At 34.9% G+C, this 24340-nt stretch overlaps 1 protein-coding gene across 3 annotated transcripts in view; it reads left to right on the top strand.

Annotated features, from left to right (window-relative positions):
* The window catches only part of LOC143229700 (pleckstrin homology domain-containing family G member 5-like), a 202633-nt gene that overhangs the window by 107176 nt on the left and 71117 nt on the right, over positions 1-24340 (top strand). For all 3 annotated transcript variants that reach the window (XM_076462414.1, XM_076462412.1, XM_076462413.1), the window contains one exon: positions 10725-10952. In XM_076462414.1, the coding sequence (XP_076318529.1) occupies positions 10725-10952 (228 nt within the window). The remainder of the gene's footprint in view (positions 1-10724; positions 10953-24340) is intronic.

Genomic DNA, 24340 nt, shown 5'->3' with positions numbered 1-24340 from the left:
ACTAAGCCAGAAATCCTAGAACTCAGTATTAAGTGTCCCTAGTTTTGAAGTACTGACTGAAGGAAAGCCAGTCATTACTCTAGTTGCTACGAGGACTTGTCCAAATTTTTGAAAATACTATTGGGACTAACTGTTGTTTTTATAACGCTCCTACAGCTGAAAGTGCAAAGTGTTTTGAGCGTTAGTTCGTCTTAAACCTTGAACCTTTTGACCTGTAGTCTGACCAGCTAACCATTCAGGTTACATTCTTTCCAAAATAGCGAAAAGAAGACAATAAGTTCTATCAAGGTACAGTGAATATTTGAGTTTATTCGGGGTACGACTGATTGAAGAGGAAAGCTGATTAGACTTGTGAGACAGGTTTAAGGTTGGAGAATACATACAGACATTTATATAACACCAAATAGAAGTCCCAGTATCTGTTTTGGCATTAATTATTAAGGTATCATTGGTGGTGAGTAGGCTGGACAGCGAAACACTACTTTGTTCCAATTACATGGTTGATGGATATCTTACAACAACGTCTCAGAAACGCCGTCTCAAGATTAAACCAAGATATGAGATGCTTGTAATAGCACTGTCCGCATGTGTAACTCAAACCTCCTAACTTGAAATAACTACAATGTAAAGTTAGAGTTGAAGGAGAATTTTGGAAACAAATACTGAGATATGAACTAATGGTCCCCACAAATCTGGTACTTTAGTTCCTCAATAATCGTTGGTGTCGCAATACTTGCACAGCAGTGAATCAATAGAAACACAAATATACTCATAATGCACACGCAATGTAATTTTATTTGTTTACTAAGAAGTTAGGGGGCCCGGCATAGCCAGGTAGGTTAAGGCGTTCGACTCGTAATCTGAGGGCCCCGGGTTCGAATCCCGGTCGCACCAATATTCTCGCCCTTTCAGCCGTGGAGGCGTTATAATGTTACGATCAATCCCACTATTCGTTGGCAAAAGAGTCGCCCAAGAGTTGGAGGTGGATAGTGAGGACTAGCTACCTTCCCTCTAGTCTTACACTCCTAAATTAGGGAAGGCTAGCGCAGTTAGTCCTCATGTTCCTTTGCGCGAAATTCAAAAATCAAATAAACAAACTAAGAATTGAACAGATGCATTTTTTATTGGTTGTTTTATATAAACATACCTAAAAATCTTTGCTAGGGTTTCATATAAACACACCGGAAAAAATCTAGATGTACTTTATATTAACGCAGTAAACACATTAGAAAAATAGAAAACTTTATAAGGATTTCATATAAAAATAAACTTGAAGAGTGATACATTAAACTAAGCCTATATCTGTTTGTTAAACATTGATCAACACAAAATTGAACTTGCTTTTTGTGTGCGAAAGAAAATAAAAGAATGTATAATTTTAGACTAAATAGACTAACAATTATTTAATGAACGTAACTTCATTGTGTAAACTTATGAAAGCTTTCTTCTTGTTTGTTTTTGAATTTTGCCAAAGCTACACGAGGCCTATCTGCGCTAGCCGTCCCTAATTTTACAGTGTAAGTCTAGAGAGAAGGCAGCTAGTCATCACCACCCACTGCCAACTCTTGGGCTACTCTTTCACTAACGAATAGTGGGATTGACCGTCACATTATAACACCCCCACGGCTGAAAGGGCGAACATGTTTGGTGTGACGGGGATTCGGACCCGCCACCCTCGGATTACGAGTCGAACGCCTTAACCACCAGCCCATACTGGGCCTAGCCCTCTTCCAGAAAACAAAGTTTTGATAATTGTTGTGTATTTATGCTCGGTATTGCTCTTCGCTGGCTTAGTGGTAAACCTGACGGTTGAAAATCGAGATTCGATCCTAAAGAGGAGCAAAGCGCAGATAGCACTTTGTGCATATGTATTCTTAACCAACCAAACGACAACAACAACAACAACAAAAAAGAAGACCAGTGTATACAACAGTTCTTCAGCATTTTGCTCTCAATATTCCACGCAGTACTGTTTGTTAGGCTTAACACTATTTAGAGTATAACACCTGTCAAATGCATTTCCAAAAATAGCTTGTTTTTCTTTTATATATTGTTTACTGAATAAAAAGAGAGCGGTAACCGACCCAGAAAGAGAACAATACATTAATTAAAACCGAGTCATCACTAACGTCATACATTCTGACAAAGGGAACATTTATCTATGTTTGTACGTTACTAGAATTAATACACTAAAAGACAAAAAAAAACAAATATTAAGAGACAAAAATTTTCAAACTAAGACACAGGAAGCATGACGTCTTAACTACACCTGAACAGTTGTAAAACAACCGAATGTTAATAATAGCTTGCAGGATAGGCTTTTGTGCTACACTATATTTTTATTATTATTATCACTTACAAAATGCTGAAAGTTGTTACTTATATCAGAACTATTAAATCGATGTAACTGTATGTGTTACTTAGGGAGAAAGTCAACTTTGTCTTTGAATAGGGTAGATGTACCTCTTAACTGGCTGATTCCAGTGTCAGAAACAAGCCTAATATTTTTATACTTATAAATATCTGAATCACAAATGTCAGTATTAATTTACATATTAGAAACATATCAAATAATATACATCTAAACTCTCTTGACTCGTTGCTTTTGTTTGCGTAAAGTTTCAGGCGTAGGTATTAAGTTTAACATTATGACTCAGACAGCAACATTGATTGATTAATAGATGATATTCATTGATTGGTACTGATTCATTGATTAACCTAGAACATGTCACTTCAGGCCCTTAGACAACCTAGGGCCTTCTCTCTGATCCTGCTGTTAATTCTCTATAGTATACCCATCACTTCTCCCTACGCCACTATTTACCCGTCAGTAACAAGCCTGGGGCCTCTCTAGACCTAATGAAAAACAGGAGTCTACACCGGGGCAGTATCTCTCTGTAGCCGCTAACCACTTCTGACTTCCACTACCTACTTAAATCCGTGTAACTCAGTTTCTCCAGTCAGGTACATCACTCCCCGTAACTCTAGTCACCTATATTCGGTTTTTCTGAGAGGTGTTCATTGGTCTCTCTTATGAAGTCATACTCTACTCTATAGACTCTAACCAAACTCCACGTTGTCCGCTGCATATACAACAAAATTATAAGACTACCCACACACTTCAGGAAGATAGCGACAAATCCCTTAACAACAGTTACATCCATTCTGAAACGCGGAGTCACTTACATGTTCCCACTTCTCAGCCGAACTCCCGTGCCGTAAAAGAACAACACTCTCTCTCGTCCCAACTAGCCAACCCCTTCCACAGATCTAACACAAATTCGCGCGTCTCATCATTTCCAGTGTCCCAGACCATAAATAAGCCTCTCTTTCCAACCAATCTACACAAAGAGACACGCCTTCTACAGTAGATTCATCAAAACTAATCGATGCCTACATTTTTGTCACGCAAGCTACCAAGACCAGACCCTGTCGACGGAAAAAAAAGCTGCCCAGACTACTAAACCCCTCGACGCCCAGACCCCGTCTACTTCCATTTCTACAGTCAACGTCTTACAACAGTTAGAGCCATTTCCACCCCTACAGTCAACATCTTACAACAGTTACAGCCATTTCCACTCCTACAGTTAACATCTTACAACAGTTAGAGCCACTTCCATCCCTACAGTCAACATCTTACAACAGTTAGAGCCATTTCCATCCCTACAGTCAACATCTTACAACAGTTAGAGCCATTTCCATCCCGACAGTCAACATCTTACAACAGTTAGAGCCACTTTCATCCTTACAGTCAACATCTTACAACAGTTAGAGCCATTTCCATCCCTACAGTTAACATCTTACAACAGTTAGAGCCACTTCCATCCCTACAGTCAACATCTTACAACAGTTAGAGCCATTTCCATCTCTACAGTCAACATTTTACAACAGTTAGAGCCATTTCCATCCCTACAGTCAACATCTTACAACAGTTAGAGCCATTTCCATCCCTACAGTCAACATTTTACAACAGTTAGAGCCATTTCCATCCCTACAGTCTCTCTCAGCAACCAGTAACTCAACAGAATTAAACGTCATGCTCTTCTACAGTCAAAAAATTCTGAGCGCCTCCACTTATATCTTCCTCCAGGCTTCGGCTTGAAGTCAGATAGCTTTAAATTGAAATATTTGCCACGTGCTAGCTCGCTCAGACAGCTTTCTTCGAACTTGTGACCAGAAGAAAGCTTGCTGAGGATTTAGAAATTTCTTCTCGGCTTGCTGTTACTTGTATTTGTGGTCTGTTGTTATTTTAATGTGCAAGTTTGTTTCAGAATGTTTGATCTAAATTATTGCCTGGTTACTATTTTTAGTTTCATATGGTTTGTTCTGTTGTTCTATGATATTTTGAAAACAATCATTCTTAGTTTCGAAGCACCAAACGCATGTGATACGGTAGGAGTGAATAGGTAGGTCACAGGCTACAGAATTGTTTACATCAGTTAAAACACAACGTTAAAGGTTACCGTCCGTAATAATCAATTGAAAGACTATAAGAAAGACAGCTAGTCAACAGAAAGCATTGTCAAATCTTGCCTGACCGAATAGTGAGATTGGACAGTCACCGTTACCGTGCGTTACGACCTCAAAGTGCGGAGAGCGATTTTTCTAGCGGTAACGAGTTGTGAACCGCTAATCCTCAGATTAACAAAACAGGCACACTAACCACTGAGCTTAAAATTGCCCTAAGAATACTTAGAAGTGAAATGATGAACAATCGTGCATCCTTGTAAAACGGTGAGTGACTCACGTTTTATACGATGGTACGTGACGTCTCTATTTGTGATTAATTATGTACAAAATAATATTGACAAAAGTGGGCGAATATATAGATCACACAACACTTCAGTCTTTTCTGCACTTGTATAATTTATTTCAATTATTTAAATCAGTGTATGGTTAGTTAATTTTGGGGATCTGTACAAACGCAATTGGTTAAAGTGGAAGCATTGTATTTTCGAGATTGTTGGGGTCTTGTGCATGTGCACTTTGTTTAATTAACATGGGCACACAGACAGACAGACAGACACACATATAGTTATTGTGTGCTTAAACAGTTATAAAAATTCGGTTACTGATTGCGTGGTTATTTAGATTACCTGGAATAGATTTTCGAACATGTTTACCAACTGTGTTTCTTAGTCGTTATGTGTATAATAAATAAGTATATAACAGTTAAATAGTCACACTGTACTTCTGAAGTAAGATTACCTTTGTATTTGTGAAGTAATATTACCTTTGTACTTCTGGATTAAGTTACCTTTGTACTTTTGAAGTAAGATTACCTTTGTACATCTGAAGTTAGATTACCCTTGTACTTCTGGAGTAAGTTACCTTTGTACTTTTGAAGTAAGATTATCTTTGTACTTCTGAAGTAAGATTACCTTTGTACTTCTGAAGTTGTACTTGTGGAATAAGTTACCCTTCTACTTCTGGAGTAAGATTACCCTTGTATTTCTGAAGTAAGATTTCCTTTGTACTTCTGGAGTAAGATTACCTTTGTACTTCTGGAGTAAGTTACCTTTACCCTTGTATTTCTGGAGTAAGTTACCTTTGTACTTCTGGAGTAAGATTACCCTTGTACTTCTGGAGTAAGATTACCCTTGTATTTCTGAAGTAAGATTTCCTTTGTACTTCTGAAGTAAGATTGCCCTTCTACTCATTAGTTGAGTTTTCTAAATTCGAAAGTCTGTGGCCTTTATGTGTTTTCACTATCTTCACAATTTTGTATCCTCATACTAATTCACGTCACCATATTCGTTTCAACAGACTTTCTGTTATCTCGAGAAGTCTCTTTTTAGTCTGTCCAGGTGAAGGTCAAGGTTGTGAATAGATAAATGATGTGATATAATGAAATTTGAATAACAGTCCGATATTCTGAAAATTGAACTTAAAAGCAATTATACACGTAAACGTAACGTTCATTCATATTCTTTATACTACATAAACGGTAGTATGTGTATAATGTTGTATTAGGGATATAACCCAATAACATTTTGAGGTGTATTTGTAATAATTCCAGAAGCCTATATTATTGTTAACCATAATTAAAGTTTTTTTCTAATATTTGAAGAAAAATATTTCCCAGTTCTTCGGTTAATACTGTTTGTTTTTAATTAATCACAAAGCTACGCAAGGGGGTACCTCTGCTCTGCTCACCGCGGGTATTGAAACCTGGTTTCTAGTGGTGTGAGTCCGCAGACATACCGTTGTGCCACTGAAATGGAATTCGTGATTATTATATCATTGTTATTATTAATTGTAGAACATCCAAGATTTGAATACATAAAAAAATGCAGCAATATGAAACGTAATAAATACAGGAGCCAATATTTGTGTGTTGATGCACATTTGTCAGATTTGACCATGAGACTAAGGCTTTTGACTCGCAACTTTTGACTCGAGGGACGTGTGCTCCAATCCCGTCTCACCGAGAGCGCATTATAAAGTTTCGGTCAATCCCATTATTCGTTGGTAAAAGAGTAGTCCATGTGTTGGCGGTAGGTGGTGATGGATAGCTGCCTTTCCTCTAGTCTTTCACTGCTAAATTAGAAATGGCTAACGCAGATAGCCCTCGTGTAGTTTGCGCAAAATTCAAAACAAATCACCCAATCCAGCAACTTGGCAGATTAGAGATCCAATTTTCCCAAGCTGATTTAACGTCCCCATCTTTGGTAGAATGTTAGCGTAAATACATTTTTAAACCATGTGCTCCTTCAGATGTTAATGTATTTTTATGTAAAAAATAAACGTATTTCCGTAAAGTCATAATATATTTATCACGTAAATCATGTTTGAGAGGCTAATTTTAAACTTGTCTGAAAGAACCTTTTTCATTAAAGATTAGTTGGAAATTTTACTAAGAAAGCAAAAATTTAGACTGCATGGATCTCAAAGATGGAACTCGACTTAGCAGATTTTACCTGATGGAAATCGACTTAGCAGATTTTACCTAATGAAACTCTCATGTCTCGCTTAGCGTAACTTTTAGTTTTTTAATATCTTTTCTTGTTAAAAACAAATTCAAGAACGATTAAGTTTTTTCAGTCGACTTCAGATTCTGTCGTTCATTGCTTAGTTTATTCCTTTCTGTCTTTCTTTTGGAATCTCTGACTTTTAGCGATGAAATCACAAAAACATTGAGTGTGGTGTTTCATTCCAAGAAGTAAAATACTGAAAACGATTGGGACTCTAGTTTGTGACTTTATTTATCGGGTAAATAACTTCACAATTTGTTTGTTTGTTTTTTAATTTCGCGCAAAGCTACTCGAGGGATATCTGCGCTAGCCGTCCCTAATTTAGTAATGTAAGACTAGAGAGAAGGCAGCTAGTCATCGCCGCCAACTTTTGGGCTACTCTTTTACCGAGGAATAGTGGGATTGACCGTCACAATATAACGCCCCCACGACTAAAAGGGGCGAGCATGTTTGGTGCGATCGGGATTCGAACCCGCGACCCTTGGATTACGAGTCGAACGCTTTAACACACTTGGCCATGCCGGGCCGATTTCCTAATTTAAGCTGGTTTATTAATGTGTGTTTTTGTTTTAATAGGGGTGTCTCAGGTTGACACCTGTGAACAAATTTCCAGCGGAGTACCTGGTTTGGTTTAGGGTATAAGAATTTGAGGAACTGTCGATGTCTCGTTGTGTAATTGATTACATTATTAATTACTGGCCCCGGCATGGCCAGGTGGTTAGTGTTCTCGACTCGTAATCTGAGGGTCGCGGGTTCAAATACCTGTCACACCAAATGTGCTTGCTCTTTCAGCGGTAGGGGCTTTATAATGTCACGCAGTCCCACTATTCATTGGTAAAAGAGTTGGCGGTGGGTGGTGATGACTAATTGCCTTCCCTCTAGTCTTACCCTACTAAATTAGGGACAACTAGCGCATATAGCTCTCGTGTAGCGTGGACAGCAGTAAGTCTCCGGATTTACAACGCTAAAATCAGGGGCTCGATTCCCCTCGGTGGATACAGTAGATTGCCTGATGTGGCTTTGCTGTGAGAAAACATACCCACAGACACTATTTTAACATTGTGAACAGTTTTGATTATTCACTATGTCATTAATCTTCGATTATTAAGGCAGTCTTCTGTTTCAGCCAACCCCTTTAATAAATCGATTTACTTGCGAGCCCCCTATTTTACTTCAGACGAATGAAAGGATAATTTGAAGGATGAATTATAATACAGGAATACGTATCAAAATACTGTACGTGCTGTAACAATACTTGTTAGTGTCGTTCATATAATATGTATCCGAACGTATAATTTTACTTTATTTCACTATTAACTCTCCTATCCACTGACGCTCTCCCAAGAGATCATTTGCATGCGGGCACCTCATACTTGGGGGAATGCTGCATTAAATAATTTGGACGAGGTGCCAGATGAAGATACCGCCCCAACCTATAACAGGAAGTTAATTCATCACGCATGTTCTGTTGATGTGTTTCCTCGTGTAATGTAGCGTATCTAAAGTTCTGAGCTTTCCTATTCTACTACATAGCAGATGGAGTGTAGCCAGACGAGCGAACTTCGATGGCAGTCGAATGCCAACACATGAAAAATGGAACGGTGTAGATGTAACTAGGTGTAAAGTAAAACAATAAACAACAGCCTCAAGCAGCGGTTAGGAATGTTTCGAACCGGTTAGAGTCTTGAATCGAACCATATCCGGTTATCCCATCAGTCATTACACCCCTACATTTTAACGACAGAACTAGGAAAGAAACAAGTTGTAAGGTAGGGGCGTACTAAAACTTTATTTTATGAAAATGATGAATAATTTAAATAAATGGGCCGAGCATGACTCAGTTGCTGTACTATTGATATTCGTGTTCCAGTCCCGTTACCACTAAAAAACAAGAACAAAAATATTGTTGCGTTCACACTTAGGATCTGTAGTTGAGTTCGTACGGTAAGATTCAATGCTTTTTATTTCATCAGACAAGAACAGCTCAAAAGTTAGCTATGGATTTCTGTAGACTAACTGCCTTTGCCTCTGTCATTTCGAAATTAGGGTTAGCTGTGCTCTGTTACCGTTCGTTCAGACTTCTGTAACAAACAATAAAATATTTTTCTCATACAGTTTTCAGCTGTTACGGTAACTACCAAAGATGAGAAGGAATTAACTTATCGTGTTAAATTATTGTGTTAAGCAAAAAATTTGGTTATAACTCCGCTTTTAGGTAATGACGTAATAGTAAAATCATGTGACCATGCTCTTTTTGAAGGGATATTTTTAAGTACACAAATTATAAAAATTAGCAGAAAATATCCACGCTCATAGGCCCACATCATTATTTAAAGGGGCTTCAATGTATCGACCAAGCTTCTTAATTATCCCCAATAACTTCTATAGCTACCTCAAGCGGGTCTGTACTCGAAGTAAAATCCTGTTGAAATACTCCAGTAATGTGCAGAGATGCATTAACAATAAAAGGGACACTTTTCATGCATTGTAAAAAAACATAGTTTTCTTCAGAAGATAGGGTATGTGTTGGGGAAGCCTATGAGGATTTTATGCTGTTTGTGGTATACATATGGGAAAATCCAAACGAAACAAATAAATCCGCTTTTATTCCTATTTAATTTGTTATATAAACAAGGTTATGATAAAAAAACTAAACATTGAATTTCTGCATGTTAACAGTTAATAGCTGTCAAATCCTACAAGTCTCTTTGTACCATTCACTTGAAAACTTAAATATATAAACGTATGCATTTTCCTAATAACTCGTAACAAACAAGGTGTGAAATCAGGTGCACATTTCGAAGTTGTTGACAATTTTTATGACAGAGGAAAAAGGAAATTTGGGGGCAGAAAGGCAGGAGACAAGGGCTTAAGCCCCTCCATGTATGCTACTGTAAGTGAAAACGATGAAAGTCAAATTATCAGTCACTCTGAATTAGTATATAACTATGACCCTTTATTCATTGTTGAAAGGTTTTCCTCGAAATACCACCATTATTCTACGTCACAGAAAATAATTATTTTGTATGCTTATGATTTAATGAAACTATGCTCATGATAGTGTAGGAATACTTAACTCTAAAAGTCTTGATAAATCGTATATCGTTTTTTAAAAAAAACGAAAATTATAAAATGCTAAAACTGTCAGAAAAGTAGACCTCATTTCAATATTTTTATCCTGAAGAATACAGACCTGTCTGTTGAAACCACTACGGATTTATAGGTTTAATTTCACTTTGATTAAATGAAATCTGCTGTTAGTTTCTTTAATTACTACACTGCTCCAGAATAAACACAGATTTGCAAAACATATTATAATCACGACCTTACTGTTATATTTAAATACAACATTATGATTGTTTGGTGAAAAAGTTTTGATAATTTAGGTCTAAACTTTGAAGTATATTTCACTCTTTAGTTGTAGTTTTTTTTTTAGATTGTATTTCCATGCTGCCTTCTGTTTTTAAAAGTTTTACGTTGAAGTAAAACTAAAGTTATTACGTTATGAGCTAATGCTTGAGTTATTTGTACTTTTTAATGTTGCCATGAGCATGTTACACTACTTGTTATGCTACGTGAACAATCGACTTCCACCTGAAACATGTGACGTTTCCTGTTTTGTTTACTACACTTATAGACAGATAAAAGTTTCGCCGTATGCATTATTAAGCATGTACTGTTGTACGATTGGTATTCGTTCGGTATTTTAAAGAGACTGTTACGTAATTTGAATATTTTCATTTCTTCTAGAATCAACGTAGTAAAAGCCTCACCCAGATTAACTGTGTAGGTGGCTCTGAGGGCGTTTTACAGAGAAAAGAGAAGATGGATAATAGAATAGAGTCGGAAACTTCTGGCCGGCATACTTTAGCTCCGCCACCAGGTGGCACTGGTCATGTTCCAGACAGACTGTTAGTGCCGCCATCTCACGGCGAAGAAGGCGATAAAAGAGCCCGACTGTTGAAACTTCATCATAAGGTATGCAGTACGGTTTTCAAAAGCTGTAATATGCAATCTACTCATTAGTCGGTTTAAAGTATAATTATATTGAGATACAAACACATCATTCATTTGTTTCTCATTGAAAAAAAGACTTTCTCGAGAACGATCAATAAATCTGTGTACTCATTAAATAAGTATGCTTTCCTTGTGATACAAGATGTTGTTGCTGTATTGCGTAATGTTATGCTTTACGTATGATAATACGTACAGTGTTAGTCCTCATGAAATTTTGTAAGTTTCAATTGATCAAAATGTGATAATAACCTCTTGCCTTTAGACCCTTCTGATTTTACATGTTGTAATTTAAACCACAAAAGGGGAAACTTTACGAAATTAATTTTGATTTTATTATATTTTGAAAATCAAAGAAAAATATTTGTGGGCAAGGTTGTGTCAAATTATATTACGATAGAACTAGGAAGCAAATGTAACTCATAACGTTTGTCTTTTGTTTGGTTCACCTTATACGGAGTAAATTACATTAGACTTACATAAAGTACCTTCATTTCGGCTTAACTGATAAATATTTTCTCCTAACCCATAGTAATAAACTTAATCTGGAATATACATATCTTAATAGGTATACAGTGGTGGAGGTAGTTATTGTTTTACCCAATTTTTTCATTTTTTCATCAGAATAATCACCTGTTTTGATGTTTTAATGAATGTAAATGTAAATGTGTTTCACTGATAAATACAATACTGTCTAATTATTATATTAATAGTTTTATAGACTGTCTGGCTTTGCAGCAGCCGTTATTTTTGCTATTAATAGAGATTCTTTGTTAGATTCAGTATTAGAAGTGTATCTGCTACAATGTGTGTGTGTGTGTGTGTGATGTTACTACCAAAGCCAAGACTTGCGAGTTTACTCCACTAGAAAAAAAAACCCAAAACAAACAACCATTTTAATTTGAGGAACTTTCAACAAGGTACATCACTAGAATGATCTAATTTTACCGTTTTGCTATGAGCCGCTGAGTGTAGAGGTACTAACGAGAGTGGCTATGTGGAGCGAAATAAGTGAAATGGTAGCAAAGCAGCTGAAAATCATGTTCCGAAACGCACCGAGCCTGCGCAATCGCGACTGTCGTTCACATATCTCAAAAAAGCATGCCAAAACACTTCAGAGGTCACTGCAAGCACCTCCTGTATACTGTGTGTTCAGCTGGTCTCCTGGCAAGATGGCCAAGAAAAGAATCTCTCCTTACCAACAAGATGAGGAAGAACAGGTTTAACTGATGACTGGAATGAAACAATGTGGACCAAAGTGGACGTATCAAAGTTCAACCTGTACGGGTTTTAATGAGAAACCTTGTATGATATTAATGTTAGGAAGAGTTTCATCCAATATGTTTGAGTGGAGCATTCACCAGGGTCAGGTAATATAGGAATGGATTTCTGGCTAAGATGTGAGATGCCTCCATTATTATTTTTAATTCAATAAAACATCCAATTATTGTTTTTACACACAAACGTCCTTAAAAATGTCTGTGAATATTTTGTCGTGAAGAAACTTATCTCCACTGCATCTTCACAACGTATAGCGCTAAATGTCAAAGTTCGATCACAGTGCAGACGTATTCAATGTGTGGCTTTACTCTGAACAACAAAACAAACAGGCTTGATTCTCATTAGAAAGTTTCCTTTTGACAGCCAATAAAAATACAAACTGGAAAGTGTAATAGATCAACAGTCTATCTGGTATGTGGTTTTAAAAAATGAAACACTAACATTTATCTTTCGAATGAGATAATTATTGAAATTGTTATAGCGTCTTTTACGCCAGTTTTTGAATCCGAGCCCAGCTTAGATAAACATTTGTTCGTTTAACTACAATATGATATAGATTAAAAATTGGAAAGTTAAAGTTGATACAAACAGTTAATGGTGTATGTCTGTGTGTGGTTTTTCTTATATTAAAGCCACATCGGGCTATCTACTAAGCCCACCGAGGGGGAAGCGAACTCCGGATTTCAGCATTGTAAATCCTTAGACATACCGCTGTACCAGCGGAGGGCAATAACGAAGGAAAGTTGTTGTTATTATGAATTAAGTACAAAGATATTCAATGGGCTATCTCTGTTCTGCCCACCACGGGTATCGAAACCCGGTTTTTAGCGTTGTAAGTCCGCAGACATACCGCTGAGCCACTGGGGGCGTTAAGGAAAGTATATTTATGGACGACAAATGGAGTTAAAAAGAAAGAAGAATGACACATACAGTGGATAAAAATAGAGTTAGATTATTAGGTCGATCAAACTAAGAAGAGGTAAGATAAAGAGTGGAAAGTAGTTTAGTGTACATTAATCAAGTGTGGTTGTTACGACACCATAACAGTTTTGGTAGAAAGTACTTTAGGGAAGGGCGGAAACTAAATATATCTTGGGTTTAGGGATGTTGTATAAAAGGTATTAACGTTTTCAGTTCAATTGTAGAAGTCATTAAAAATCAGTCCGTTAAAGTCTCGAGAGACGAGATTCGTCGCTTCCTCACATAATCTGTCAACACTTAGCGCTGGGACATTAAAGAAAACAAGCACAACAACGAAGGAAAACCTTAACGATCTTCTATGTCATCTAAAATACGTTAAGATATCAGGTTTGTTCGTTACTCGCTACTGAGAGCCGTCTTCTCAAATTCTAAAGAGATGCTGTTAAACACTTTTGTAACTTCAACAAATGTAGACAAGCTGACGGAAAGAGAAGAAACTTGGTACAGACACACGTAGCGCCAGCTGAAGGAACAGACTGCGTGTGTCACTGAGGCATTCATGCTAGACGAAATTCTGTACAGCAAAATTATTACCACAGTTATCTTCTGTGAGTAATATTATCAAATACACTCGCGAACTATTATCAAATACACTCGCGAACATGATGAACCGTATAAAACTTCAGCAGGCTTATACAGTACAATAAAACAGAAATATGATTCGGTTCTTTATTATTGATACAAGTTAAGAGTAAGCTGTTAAATCGAAACTCAGAAGGAACCCGGTAATGAGCATAGCTATTAGATATAATGTTTTTACGTTCTTACTCACAAAGATTAGAATACATTTTGTGATATTTTCAGTAACCTGGCTGTTCACGATATTTTCGCCCATAAACACAATAACATTTCACGAGTTTTGGCCATCTTAGAAGATTTAAGACTAGTTCTAAATATACTTCTGTGCTAAACTAATGATAATTATATTCCCTGGTGACCAGGAGAAAATTTGAGGGCTTATGACAGAAGAATGTGGTGTTATATCCCTAAAGTAGACACAAAGAAGATGGACCATTGTGCAGCTTTGAAATAAAACATGAAAAACTAGAAGGACACTCAGTAAAGTGCTCACCTCCGCTAGGCAGCGTTGATCATACTTGGCCCTCAAAAACTACGAAAGTATGTCCGTCTTCATCAACGGACACAAACGAATTTTTACAGGACAATGGGGAATAATATTTTAGACGTGTCCACAAAGTTTCTTCAAAATCTGATTATTTTTTACTGTGTTATAGAGTACAAATAATGTGAAGAATCTGTTCCCATGTTAAGAGAGAAGATTTTTTTTATTATTATTTTAGTGATCTTGAACTTTGATCTTGACTTTCCAAAAACTAATCACTTCTGAATTAGATAATGGGTAGAACATACACCAGCTTTTGTCCAAATGTATTCTACCGTTTACGAGAAAGTTTGCTGACAAACACACATAAAGAAAACACAACCTTCGTTCACCTTTGGTGACTGAGATTATAACAGCAATCGTAACTCCTTATGATTTATTGTAATATATTTTGTTGATCAAGAACTGCTCTTCCTAGAGAACTGGAAATAATTTAATGGTCTGAACTACGATATTACCAAAAGAAAAACTAACAAACTAATTATAAGTTACACAGGGTTGTTATTATATTGTTACTGCCATCCTATTTAAAATGTAGGGTAATTTTATACAACAAAAAAAAATATTTGTGAAGGTTTTGAAGAATAAAAAATAATTAATGAAGCGAAGAACAATAACGAAAGTAAAAAAAATTTAAACCCGTGTGTATAAGTAAACTATGGCTGCATGTATTGTACGGAAAGATGTCCAGTAAAAATCCCAATTTCGTAAAAAGAGTTTGAAACATTAACTAGAGTCGATAAGAACCTTCTGCATATTTATCTCTTATTTCATATTAATAACTGAAGTGGACATTCTGAGATTGTTAAGGAAGAACATGAACTGTAGGAATAATTGGATCAGAGTTGTGGTAATACAATGATCCTCGCAAACAGGAAACATGTGAAAACTACGTGAAAGATGTTATAACAACAGATTGGAACATCTGATAAGACCTAATGAGACTCTAGAGAAAAATAGTAAGTCATAAGAATCTTGAGATAGGAGAGAATAAGTTGTTGGAGCATGAAGATGCGCCTTGAAATTCATCGAATTAGATACTGTAGGGTGGAAAGTATTCAAATCCAATGAGATTCGTAGTTTAAAAGAAAAGAATGCAAGATATTTAGATTTAATATCACTTATTTACATTCTTAGCATTTTTTCTCCGTCTGTTTAAGTGATTTTTTATGTAATGTTTCCTTTTCTTATTTACCTCCACTTTTCGGTTCTTTTATTATCTCTCCAACATTTTGTAACCTAATGTTCCACCAGGCTTGAACGGATTTTTAATACTTTGTTTTTATACACGTCTCTCTAGATTAACTACTTCTACGTATTTCTTCTGATATGTGTTTCGCTTCTACAACATTTTCCTACCAACATTACTGTTCGTGTTATTTGATGAATGCTGTCTTTCCCTTACTATGCAATTTTGGCGTTCGTGCCTGCATTCTCTTTTCAATTCGATTAACGTAACAATTAAAAATTCCAATAAATTTAATTACAAATTTAATGATAACGGTGTTTTAGTGATTTAATTTTTTTAAACTACACTTGGCAGAAAAAAAAATCGACTAAACCCGACAATGAAATAATTGTTAATGGTGTTTTGTATACTGGAAAAGAGAGGTCTCAAAACGAACATAAATTATTGAAAAGAATTGTAGAATGTAGAGAACATGCTAAATAATCCAGGAAATAAAAACATTCTAAAGTATTGTACGCTGGTCAAAAAGAACTTAAAAAGGAGAAAATTACTGAATTGGGTTTAAAAAATTGAACATTTAGATGTTAATATTTGTTATTATAGTTTTACAAGAAACACGTTCACGAAAGACGATAAATTATTGGTTAGGTGTTTGGCCTAAGTATATGTTTTTTACCCATGAAGTGATGAATATTCAATTATGAGTAGAATTGGATCAAAGTGGAAATGTTCTAAAGTATTAACAAAAAAAAGCGTTAATTAATTCTTTATTTGGATGTTAATCACCAGAATATTTTTGTATTTAATATATAGAATGAAAGGAACAATAACAGTTTTAATTTTTTTTTTATAAAGAAACAATATACTGGTTTAGTAAACTTAGAATCATGTTGTGTTATTAAGACGATCTCCCGCTGGTACAGCGGTAAGTTTTCGGATTTACAAGCTGACAAAAAAAAACTGACAAGCTGAGGGTTTGGTTCTCCTCGCTGGACATAGCAGATAGTTCGATGCGGGTTTGCTATAAGACACACCCACACTTATTAAAAGGAAAGTCACTGTACGTATTTGTGTAAAAAATGAAATAAAACCGACTTTCCTACAGTGTATAAAATAATGATGATGATAGGACCACTGGCACCGAATATGAACAAAATTATTAGATGGATATTTGAGGGGCTATCTAAACATTAGAATAATAATAAGAAAGGTAAAATATATTGTGAAAAACAAGACTAAAAATTTATTAATGACTTATAAGCATCAAACTGAAAGGGCCGATGGCAAACTCGGTGACACGACAATTGAGTGTTGTCCAGTTGGCTATTGCCCAATTGACCCTGAAGAGCTGAAAGATATTTGTACGGTCAAAACTATGTACATTAATTAGCTGTTTTTTTGTGTGTGCTAATGGAGGTTTAATTGATGGTTTGTTTTTAAATTTCACATTATAACATCCCCACTGGTGAAAGGGCGAGCATGTTTGGTGCGATGGGGATTCGGACCTGCCACTCTCGAATTACGATTCGAACGCCTTAACCCGCTTGGCCATGCCGTGGCCCAGAACCTAGGTACCCGATTGTGTAGGTTTGTGTAAACAAAAAGTACTTTTTGCTTCCTCCTGACTCATTGGTAAGTTTACTGAAAAACAGAAAGGTGCATTGTTTCAAGAAAAATAAAATTTTATTACGATGAAAAGTTGTAATAAGAATAAAATACATTACATAGTGAAAGGATTTGAGAGTTTTAAGAAACATTGAAATTATTCAGTTTTGTGTTTTAGTAAGTTATGCTTAAAAAAGAAAGGACAATTGAGCGATTTCCTGAAAAACGAGTTTAGAAACTGGCGAAGGCAACAAATACATAAAAAATGAGGATCCATTTATTTACTTATGAATATGACATAATGTCTGCGGGCTCACACCGCTAAAAACAGGGTTCGATACCTCATTGTGTGCCATTGTGCTTACTTCTAAACAAACAAAAAATCTTCAAAGTCTATTTTTCTAGACACAGCTATATGTCTATGGAATTGTACCGCTAGAAACCGGGTGGGAAGAGCACAGGCCGCCCTTTGTGTAGTTTTGTGCTTTACTATAAAACAATCAAACTATATTTGTAGGTTTTCGACAAAATATGTTAATTTAGACCAAGTAGAATAGATTACAAGATGTGTAATACAAACTCATATGATTAGAAAATTAAAAAGTTGCAATGAATTTAAAGTCTTTGTTGCTCCTAAATAAAAAAAAAATCGAGAAAGGAACATTAGCCCAAAAAATTTAATCCCCTGTTTTATTTGTTATCGTCAAGTAATTTTAAACTACTTATATTTGAGAAAACTCAAAAATATATTCAGTTTGATAACAATATAAAAATAGTATGTCTGAATGCGGAATTTGTTTAAGGTTTATAAAATACTATGTTATGTTTTTGAATTAAAAATAAATTCACTAAAACAGGATGTTTTTTGTTTGGAAATGTTGGGTAGAAAAGTAATTTATTGAATATTCTGAGCATGCGCTTTAGCTATGACGAAGATAAAATGAATTTATATATTTTTTTCATTTGCGGGGCAAAAACAATAGAAATATATGCCGACTTGAAAATGTCGAGATCTTAGATTATTTAATAAGATACAAATAATAGAATATTTTAAACCTCAAAAATCTGTATATATATATATATAATACATTTTATATCTGTGCGCGCGCGCATACATACACACATGCATGTACTAAATGAAGATAAATATTTAGATTATTTGAAAGTCCCTAAATTTTATTACTATGTTATTAAAGATTTCCAAATCCTAACATAGAGGATGGAGGATATGTTGTAGAAATAAAATGTGTGTATTAAAAACTTACAATAAATAAAAACATGCTAATCTATAAAGATAATACTGAGTTAGATTTTATTTTCACACTTAACGTAAGTATACTCGATTTCGAAATATAAAAAGTAGATAACAGTGAACATTTAAGGTTATATAAAACGAACCTTTTTATGTATTTATAAATAGAAAATTGAGTAAGTTAAAAAATACAACGAAGAAAATATGTGCAGAAAGGATAACTAAAACGACCTCAATGTAATGAAGTATATAGCATTCAACAAGTAACTCGAAACATCAAAACATCAAGTGTCAGGCCCTGTATGGCCAGGTGGTTGAGACACCTCGACTCGTAATCCGCAGGTTCGGATCCACGTCATACCAAATATGCTCGCCCTTTCAGCCGTGAGGGCGCTATATATGGACGGTCAATCCCACTATTCGTTGGCTGTAGGTGGTGATGACTAGCTGCCTTCTCTCTAGTCTTACGCTGCTAAATTAGGGACGGCTAGCGCCGATAGCCCTCGTGTAGCTTTGCACGAAATTCAAAACAAACCAAACCATGGGCCCGGCATGGCCAAGCGCGTTAAGGCGTGCGACTCTTAATCTGAGGGTCGCGGGTTCGCATCCCCGTCGCGCCAAACATGCTCGCCCTCCCAGCCGTGGGGGCGTTATAAAGTGACGATCAATCCCACTATTCGTTGGTAAAAGAGTATCCCAAGAGTTGGCGGTGGGTGGTGATGACTAGCTGCCTTCCCTCTATTCTTACACTGCTAAATTAGGGACGGCGAGCACAGATAGCCCTCGAGTAGCTTTGTGCGAAATTCCAAAACAAACAAATCAAACCATGAAGTGTGAAAATTATATGAATTATTGCTGGGAGGATAAAGCGTAACCAGAGCTGTTATTATTTTATAAATAAGAAATACTCGTAAATATTATTTACTAATTTTTTATAGCTTAAAGTTCTGGAATAAGATATTTCAAATATGAAGAATTATTCTTAAGTCCTAGAATATAAAATAACAACAAACCCTTTAATGGAAATGTTTGATGTGATATTAATATGGACTGAGGGAGAGTGGATATTACACTATTGATAATGAAATTAAAACAAAAATCATATTAACTGTTGTTGTTGGGTTTTTTTGGGAGGAGAGAAAAGATGGCCAGTAAATACGTTTTGTTGCATTACATTCATTGATATGGAAGTATAATATGCATAATACGTGTCGTAAAGTAACATGACATATATTTATTTCATAGCATAATTTTAACTGTATGTGTATTCATATATATATATTTTATTTTGAAATTGTTGTTTGTGATCTGTGACACTTATTACTTTAAGATAACTAGGTGTAATTATTCCCGGTGTTTATCTCACAATAACACTGCAGGTATACTTTATTACACCACATATATTATAGAACTGTAGACCAGTAAATGTACTCTTAAACAATACACTTTCTCGATAGCTGAAGGCTATAGATGCATTTTAAAACAATACACTTTTTCAAAAGCTGTATACATACTCATAAACAATGTATTTTATATGAAGCTGTAAATATACTCTTAAACAATGTCTTTTATATGAAGCTGTAGTGCTCTTAAACAATGTCTTTTGTATGAAGCTGTGGAGGTACTCTTACAACAATGTCTTTTATATGAAGCTGTAAATATACTCTTAAACAATGTCTTTGTCTTTTATATGAAGCTGTGGAGACTCTTACAACAATGTCTTTTATACTCTTAAACAATGTCTTTTATATGAAGCTGTAGAGATACTCTTAAACAATGTCTTTTATATGAAGCTGTAGAGATACTCTTAAACAATGTCTTTTATATGAAGCTGTAGAGATAATCTTAAACATTGTCTTTTATATGAAGCTGTAGAGATACGTTAAAATAATACACATTCTCTAAGCATTTATACATATTGTAAAACAATATAAATGCCCTAAAACAATACAAGTTCTATAGAGTAATAGAGGTACTGGAACAGAGTACGTTCTTTAAAGCTGCACACTTATTTTAAACTAAAACACATTATGGAATGTTGAAAGATGTAAAGGCCCGACAAAAACAATATAAAACTGCAGACGTACACTAAAGAAATATGCATTCACTAAAGCACTAGACATATTATAAAACAGTATAACATATTCAAGGCAGTATAAATGCCAAACTATACGCTTCGACTAAAATAATTGTCATACTGTAAAATAATAGGCATAACTTACAACAAATTACATCCTGTAAAATGGTAGACTTACTCTAAAAACGGTGCATATTATTTAAAGTAGCAAATCTATTTAAAAAAATACACGTTCTCGAAAGTATAGTAGACATAGTCTGAAATAGTACATGTTCGTTAAAACAATTCGCGTTTTTAAAGATTTAGATATACTGTAAAAGTACAAATATTTTCTAAAGGTGTAAGGCAGTGTATATATGTGTACATTTTAGTATATTCTAATAAATTGGCAAACACTCTAAAGGAGGAGCAGAATAGCCTAAATATTAAATGTAGTTTTAATACAATATACATAAATTAAAATAGTTAACTTAATCTAAATCAGTAAGCGTTCTATAAAGCTGTCGTTGTACTCTTTAAAGTAAACTTATTCAAAATCAATAAACTCTGTACCAAACAACGTTAACTCCCAGCTGTGAAGAATGTTTCCCGCAACGACACAGAGAGAAAATATTGAATATATGTCATGCGTTGTCTATTCTTCCCATTTATTACGTTAAATCATAATAACACATAAACAAAATATTAAAGTTCCGTCCCACGCTGGGACAGCGGAAAGTCTTTGGATTTACAACACTAAAAACAGGAATTCGATTCCCATCGGTGGACACAGCAGATATCCCGATGTGGCTTTGCTATAAGAAAACACATACTAAAGTTCCACCGAGAGTAACATGCATTATTTACATATCCTTCTGACAATTTTAGTCATAATAACAGAGAAAAAAAACAATCAAGTATCATCAGTATTAACATGTATTAGTTACACTACCCGTCTGATAATTCTAGTTATAATAACACAGAAAAGAAACTGAAATATAAGCAGTACTAACATGCATTTGTTACACTACGCGTCTGATAATTCTAGTCATAATAACACAGAAAAGAAACTGAAATATAATCAGTATTAACATGCATTAGTTACACTACGCGTCTGATAATTCTAGTCATAATAACACAGAAAAGAAACTGAAATATAATCAGTATTAACATGCATTAGTTACACTACGCGTCTGATAATTCTAGTCATAATAACACAGAAAGAAACTGAAATATAATCAGTATTAACATGCATTAGTTACACTACGCGTCTGATAATTCTAGTCATAATAACACAGAAAAGAAACTGAAATATAATCAGTATTAACATGCATTAGTTACACTACGCGTCTGATAATTCTAGTCATAATAACACAGAAAAGAAACTGAAATATAATCAGTATTAGCATGGATTAGTTACACTACGCGTCTGATAATTCTAGTCATAATAACACAGAAAAGAAACTGAAATATAATTAGTACTAACATGTATTATTTACGCTACCTTTCTGATAATTTTAGTCTTAATAACATAGAAAAGAAAGAATGAAGTATCATCAGTATTAACATGCATTATCTACACTACACGTCTGACACATTTAAGTTTCTCACTTTCAACGCTTTAACAACTTCAAATGTCTTGGAGAAAAGGTGGTTCCAGGAGATAACATAGCATGTACACTGATAATTTCATCAGCTATAGTTTGTATGTGGATACACTTTAGTAATGTTATAAATTGTATTTTCAAAATATTTCTTTTAGAAAAACACTTTTTATCCCTTTTTGCCACATTTGTATCATCTACAAGTCTCATGTTTTGACCTTTTTTGTTGTTGTTACGGATCATAGTTATATTAATTTGATATTTGAAATGATTAGCTGTGTTTACTCCGTTAGTTCTAAAACCAAGGAAGGTTTTATTAAAGTGTAACAATCTGGATACTTTTACTCTACGTATACCTACAAATTGTCTTTAATTTTCCATAATATGAATAATTATCTTATAACCATTATGAATATTTTATAATACAAAGCACAGGTTAGGCATAACTAGTGACTTAACAAGTAGGTCTTTTATAGGACTGTTAAAATATCAATAAATTACACAGGCCCGCGATATTATTACAATCTTAAAATTTGTATATGTTCTACAGTAATTCATGTACGCTGAATCCGAAAATGACACCCATGTTTCTCCATCACGTACAAACAAACTGTCCTATATACTTTTACATAAGTGAATAATTTTCATTAAAACCAGGTCTCATTTTGTTATGTTTAAAATGTTGACAACTATTGGCTATAGATTTCTCTGGGCCAAACGCGACGTGAGAATGTTATAGATCGTTGTAGAGCCCAAACATAACAAACATTATAATAAAAAATGTTCATTGTGGTAAACAGATTAATAATTTCATCTAAATAAGAGTTTATTTTCTTTTCCCGATTTAAATAAAAAAAACTCTTAGGTGATAGAAAAAATGAATATTATTTTCGAAATTGGAATAGCTGAATTATGGAAAAACCATTATTAAAACCAAAACAAATTTTATGAAGGTTAAACTCGCAGGCCTATGTAATCTAATGTCTCCTCTATCGTTACTTATTATCATAAAGTGCAAATTTATTTTGCTATTTTTAACCTTTGTAGAACAACGTTCCCTTTCATGATTTCTTTTATACTACTTGTATATTATTCTATGAATTTCTCTTTTTTCGTGTCAAATTTTTCGAATGTGACTTCACTTATCTTTTATGCTCGAAAGATGAAAAAAATTATTTTCTTTCGCAACTAACAGTATTTAACGTATATCGAATTTTATTAAATAGCCTTGCTTTCAGGTCGGCTTAAAGTTACAATTTTTCCCATAAAGATAAGCGACACAAAAATCCGATGAATTGGATGTTTTTTTTCAGGACTAGAGAGTAATCAAGCGTCATTTCGGTTTAATGAATGTTGAAGATCAGCATGTATTTTAGCAGTTAAGTACTCTATTGCCAAACAAAGAAATGTTTTAATTTTTATTATTGATTCATGAAAATAAATAGCATAAAAAATTGAAATTACTGAAAAGAAAACCTTAAACTACCTTTCAAAAGTCACGTGCTCTTGCGTCTTTGGCTGCTTTATAACAATTACGAAAGCTTATGAAATGTAGAATAAAATAAGTATTAATTGTTTTTGTTTGCTCAGTAAAGAAATTATAGCATACAAATGTGTCATAAACTTAACATGTTGTGTGGTAATTTGAGCTGTCTAAAACAGATATCCAGCAGTTCTCTATAAAAGCTGTTATGGAAATGAGAAGTGTAACATGGGTATCAAAGGAAAAAAAAACTGGAAATATGATCTGTGTATTTGCTTCACTTACTGACTTTCTCAGAATGCCTACAATGACTGCTGAACCTGGAAAATGATTTTAAGTGAAACAAGTGAGGCTTAGTGCGGAATCTCGTAATTCTTGGATTACAACGTAAATGACTATTCCAAGTGACAAACCCCAACTCATACCGACACGTACAAGGATCTTTGTCAGCTGCTGAGGTGGATTTGCTCAGTCCCAGAACATAGCCAGGTGGTTAAGGCACTTAATTTGTAATCTTAGGGTTGCGGGTTCGAATCCACGTCGCACCAAACATGCTCGTCCTTTCAGCCGTGGGGGCGTTATAATGTGACGGTCAAACCCACTATTCGTTGGTAAAAGAGTAGCCCAAGAGTTGTCGGTGGGTGGTGATGGGTAGCTGCCTTCCCACTAGTCTTACACTACTAAAGTAGGGACGGCTGGCGCAGATAGCCTTCATGTAGCTTTGGGCGAAATTCAGAAACAAATTGTCCCAGAAAGTAGATAGAAGGGCAAACTGACA

This window comes from Tachypleus tridentatus, chromosome 10, assembly GCF_004210375.1.
Source record: "Tachypleus tridentatus isolate NWPU-2018 chromosome 10, ASM421037v1, whole genome shotgun sequence".
Taxonomy (NCBI): domain Eukaryota; kingdom Metazoa; phylum Arthropoda; class Merostomata; order Xiphosura; family Limulidae; genus Tachypleus; species Tachypleus tridentatus.
This window is presented reverse-complemented; position numbering and strand designations above follow the sequence as displayed.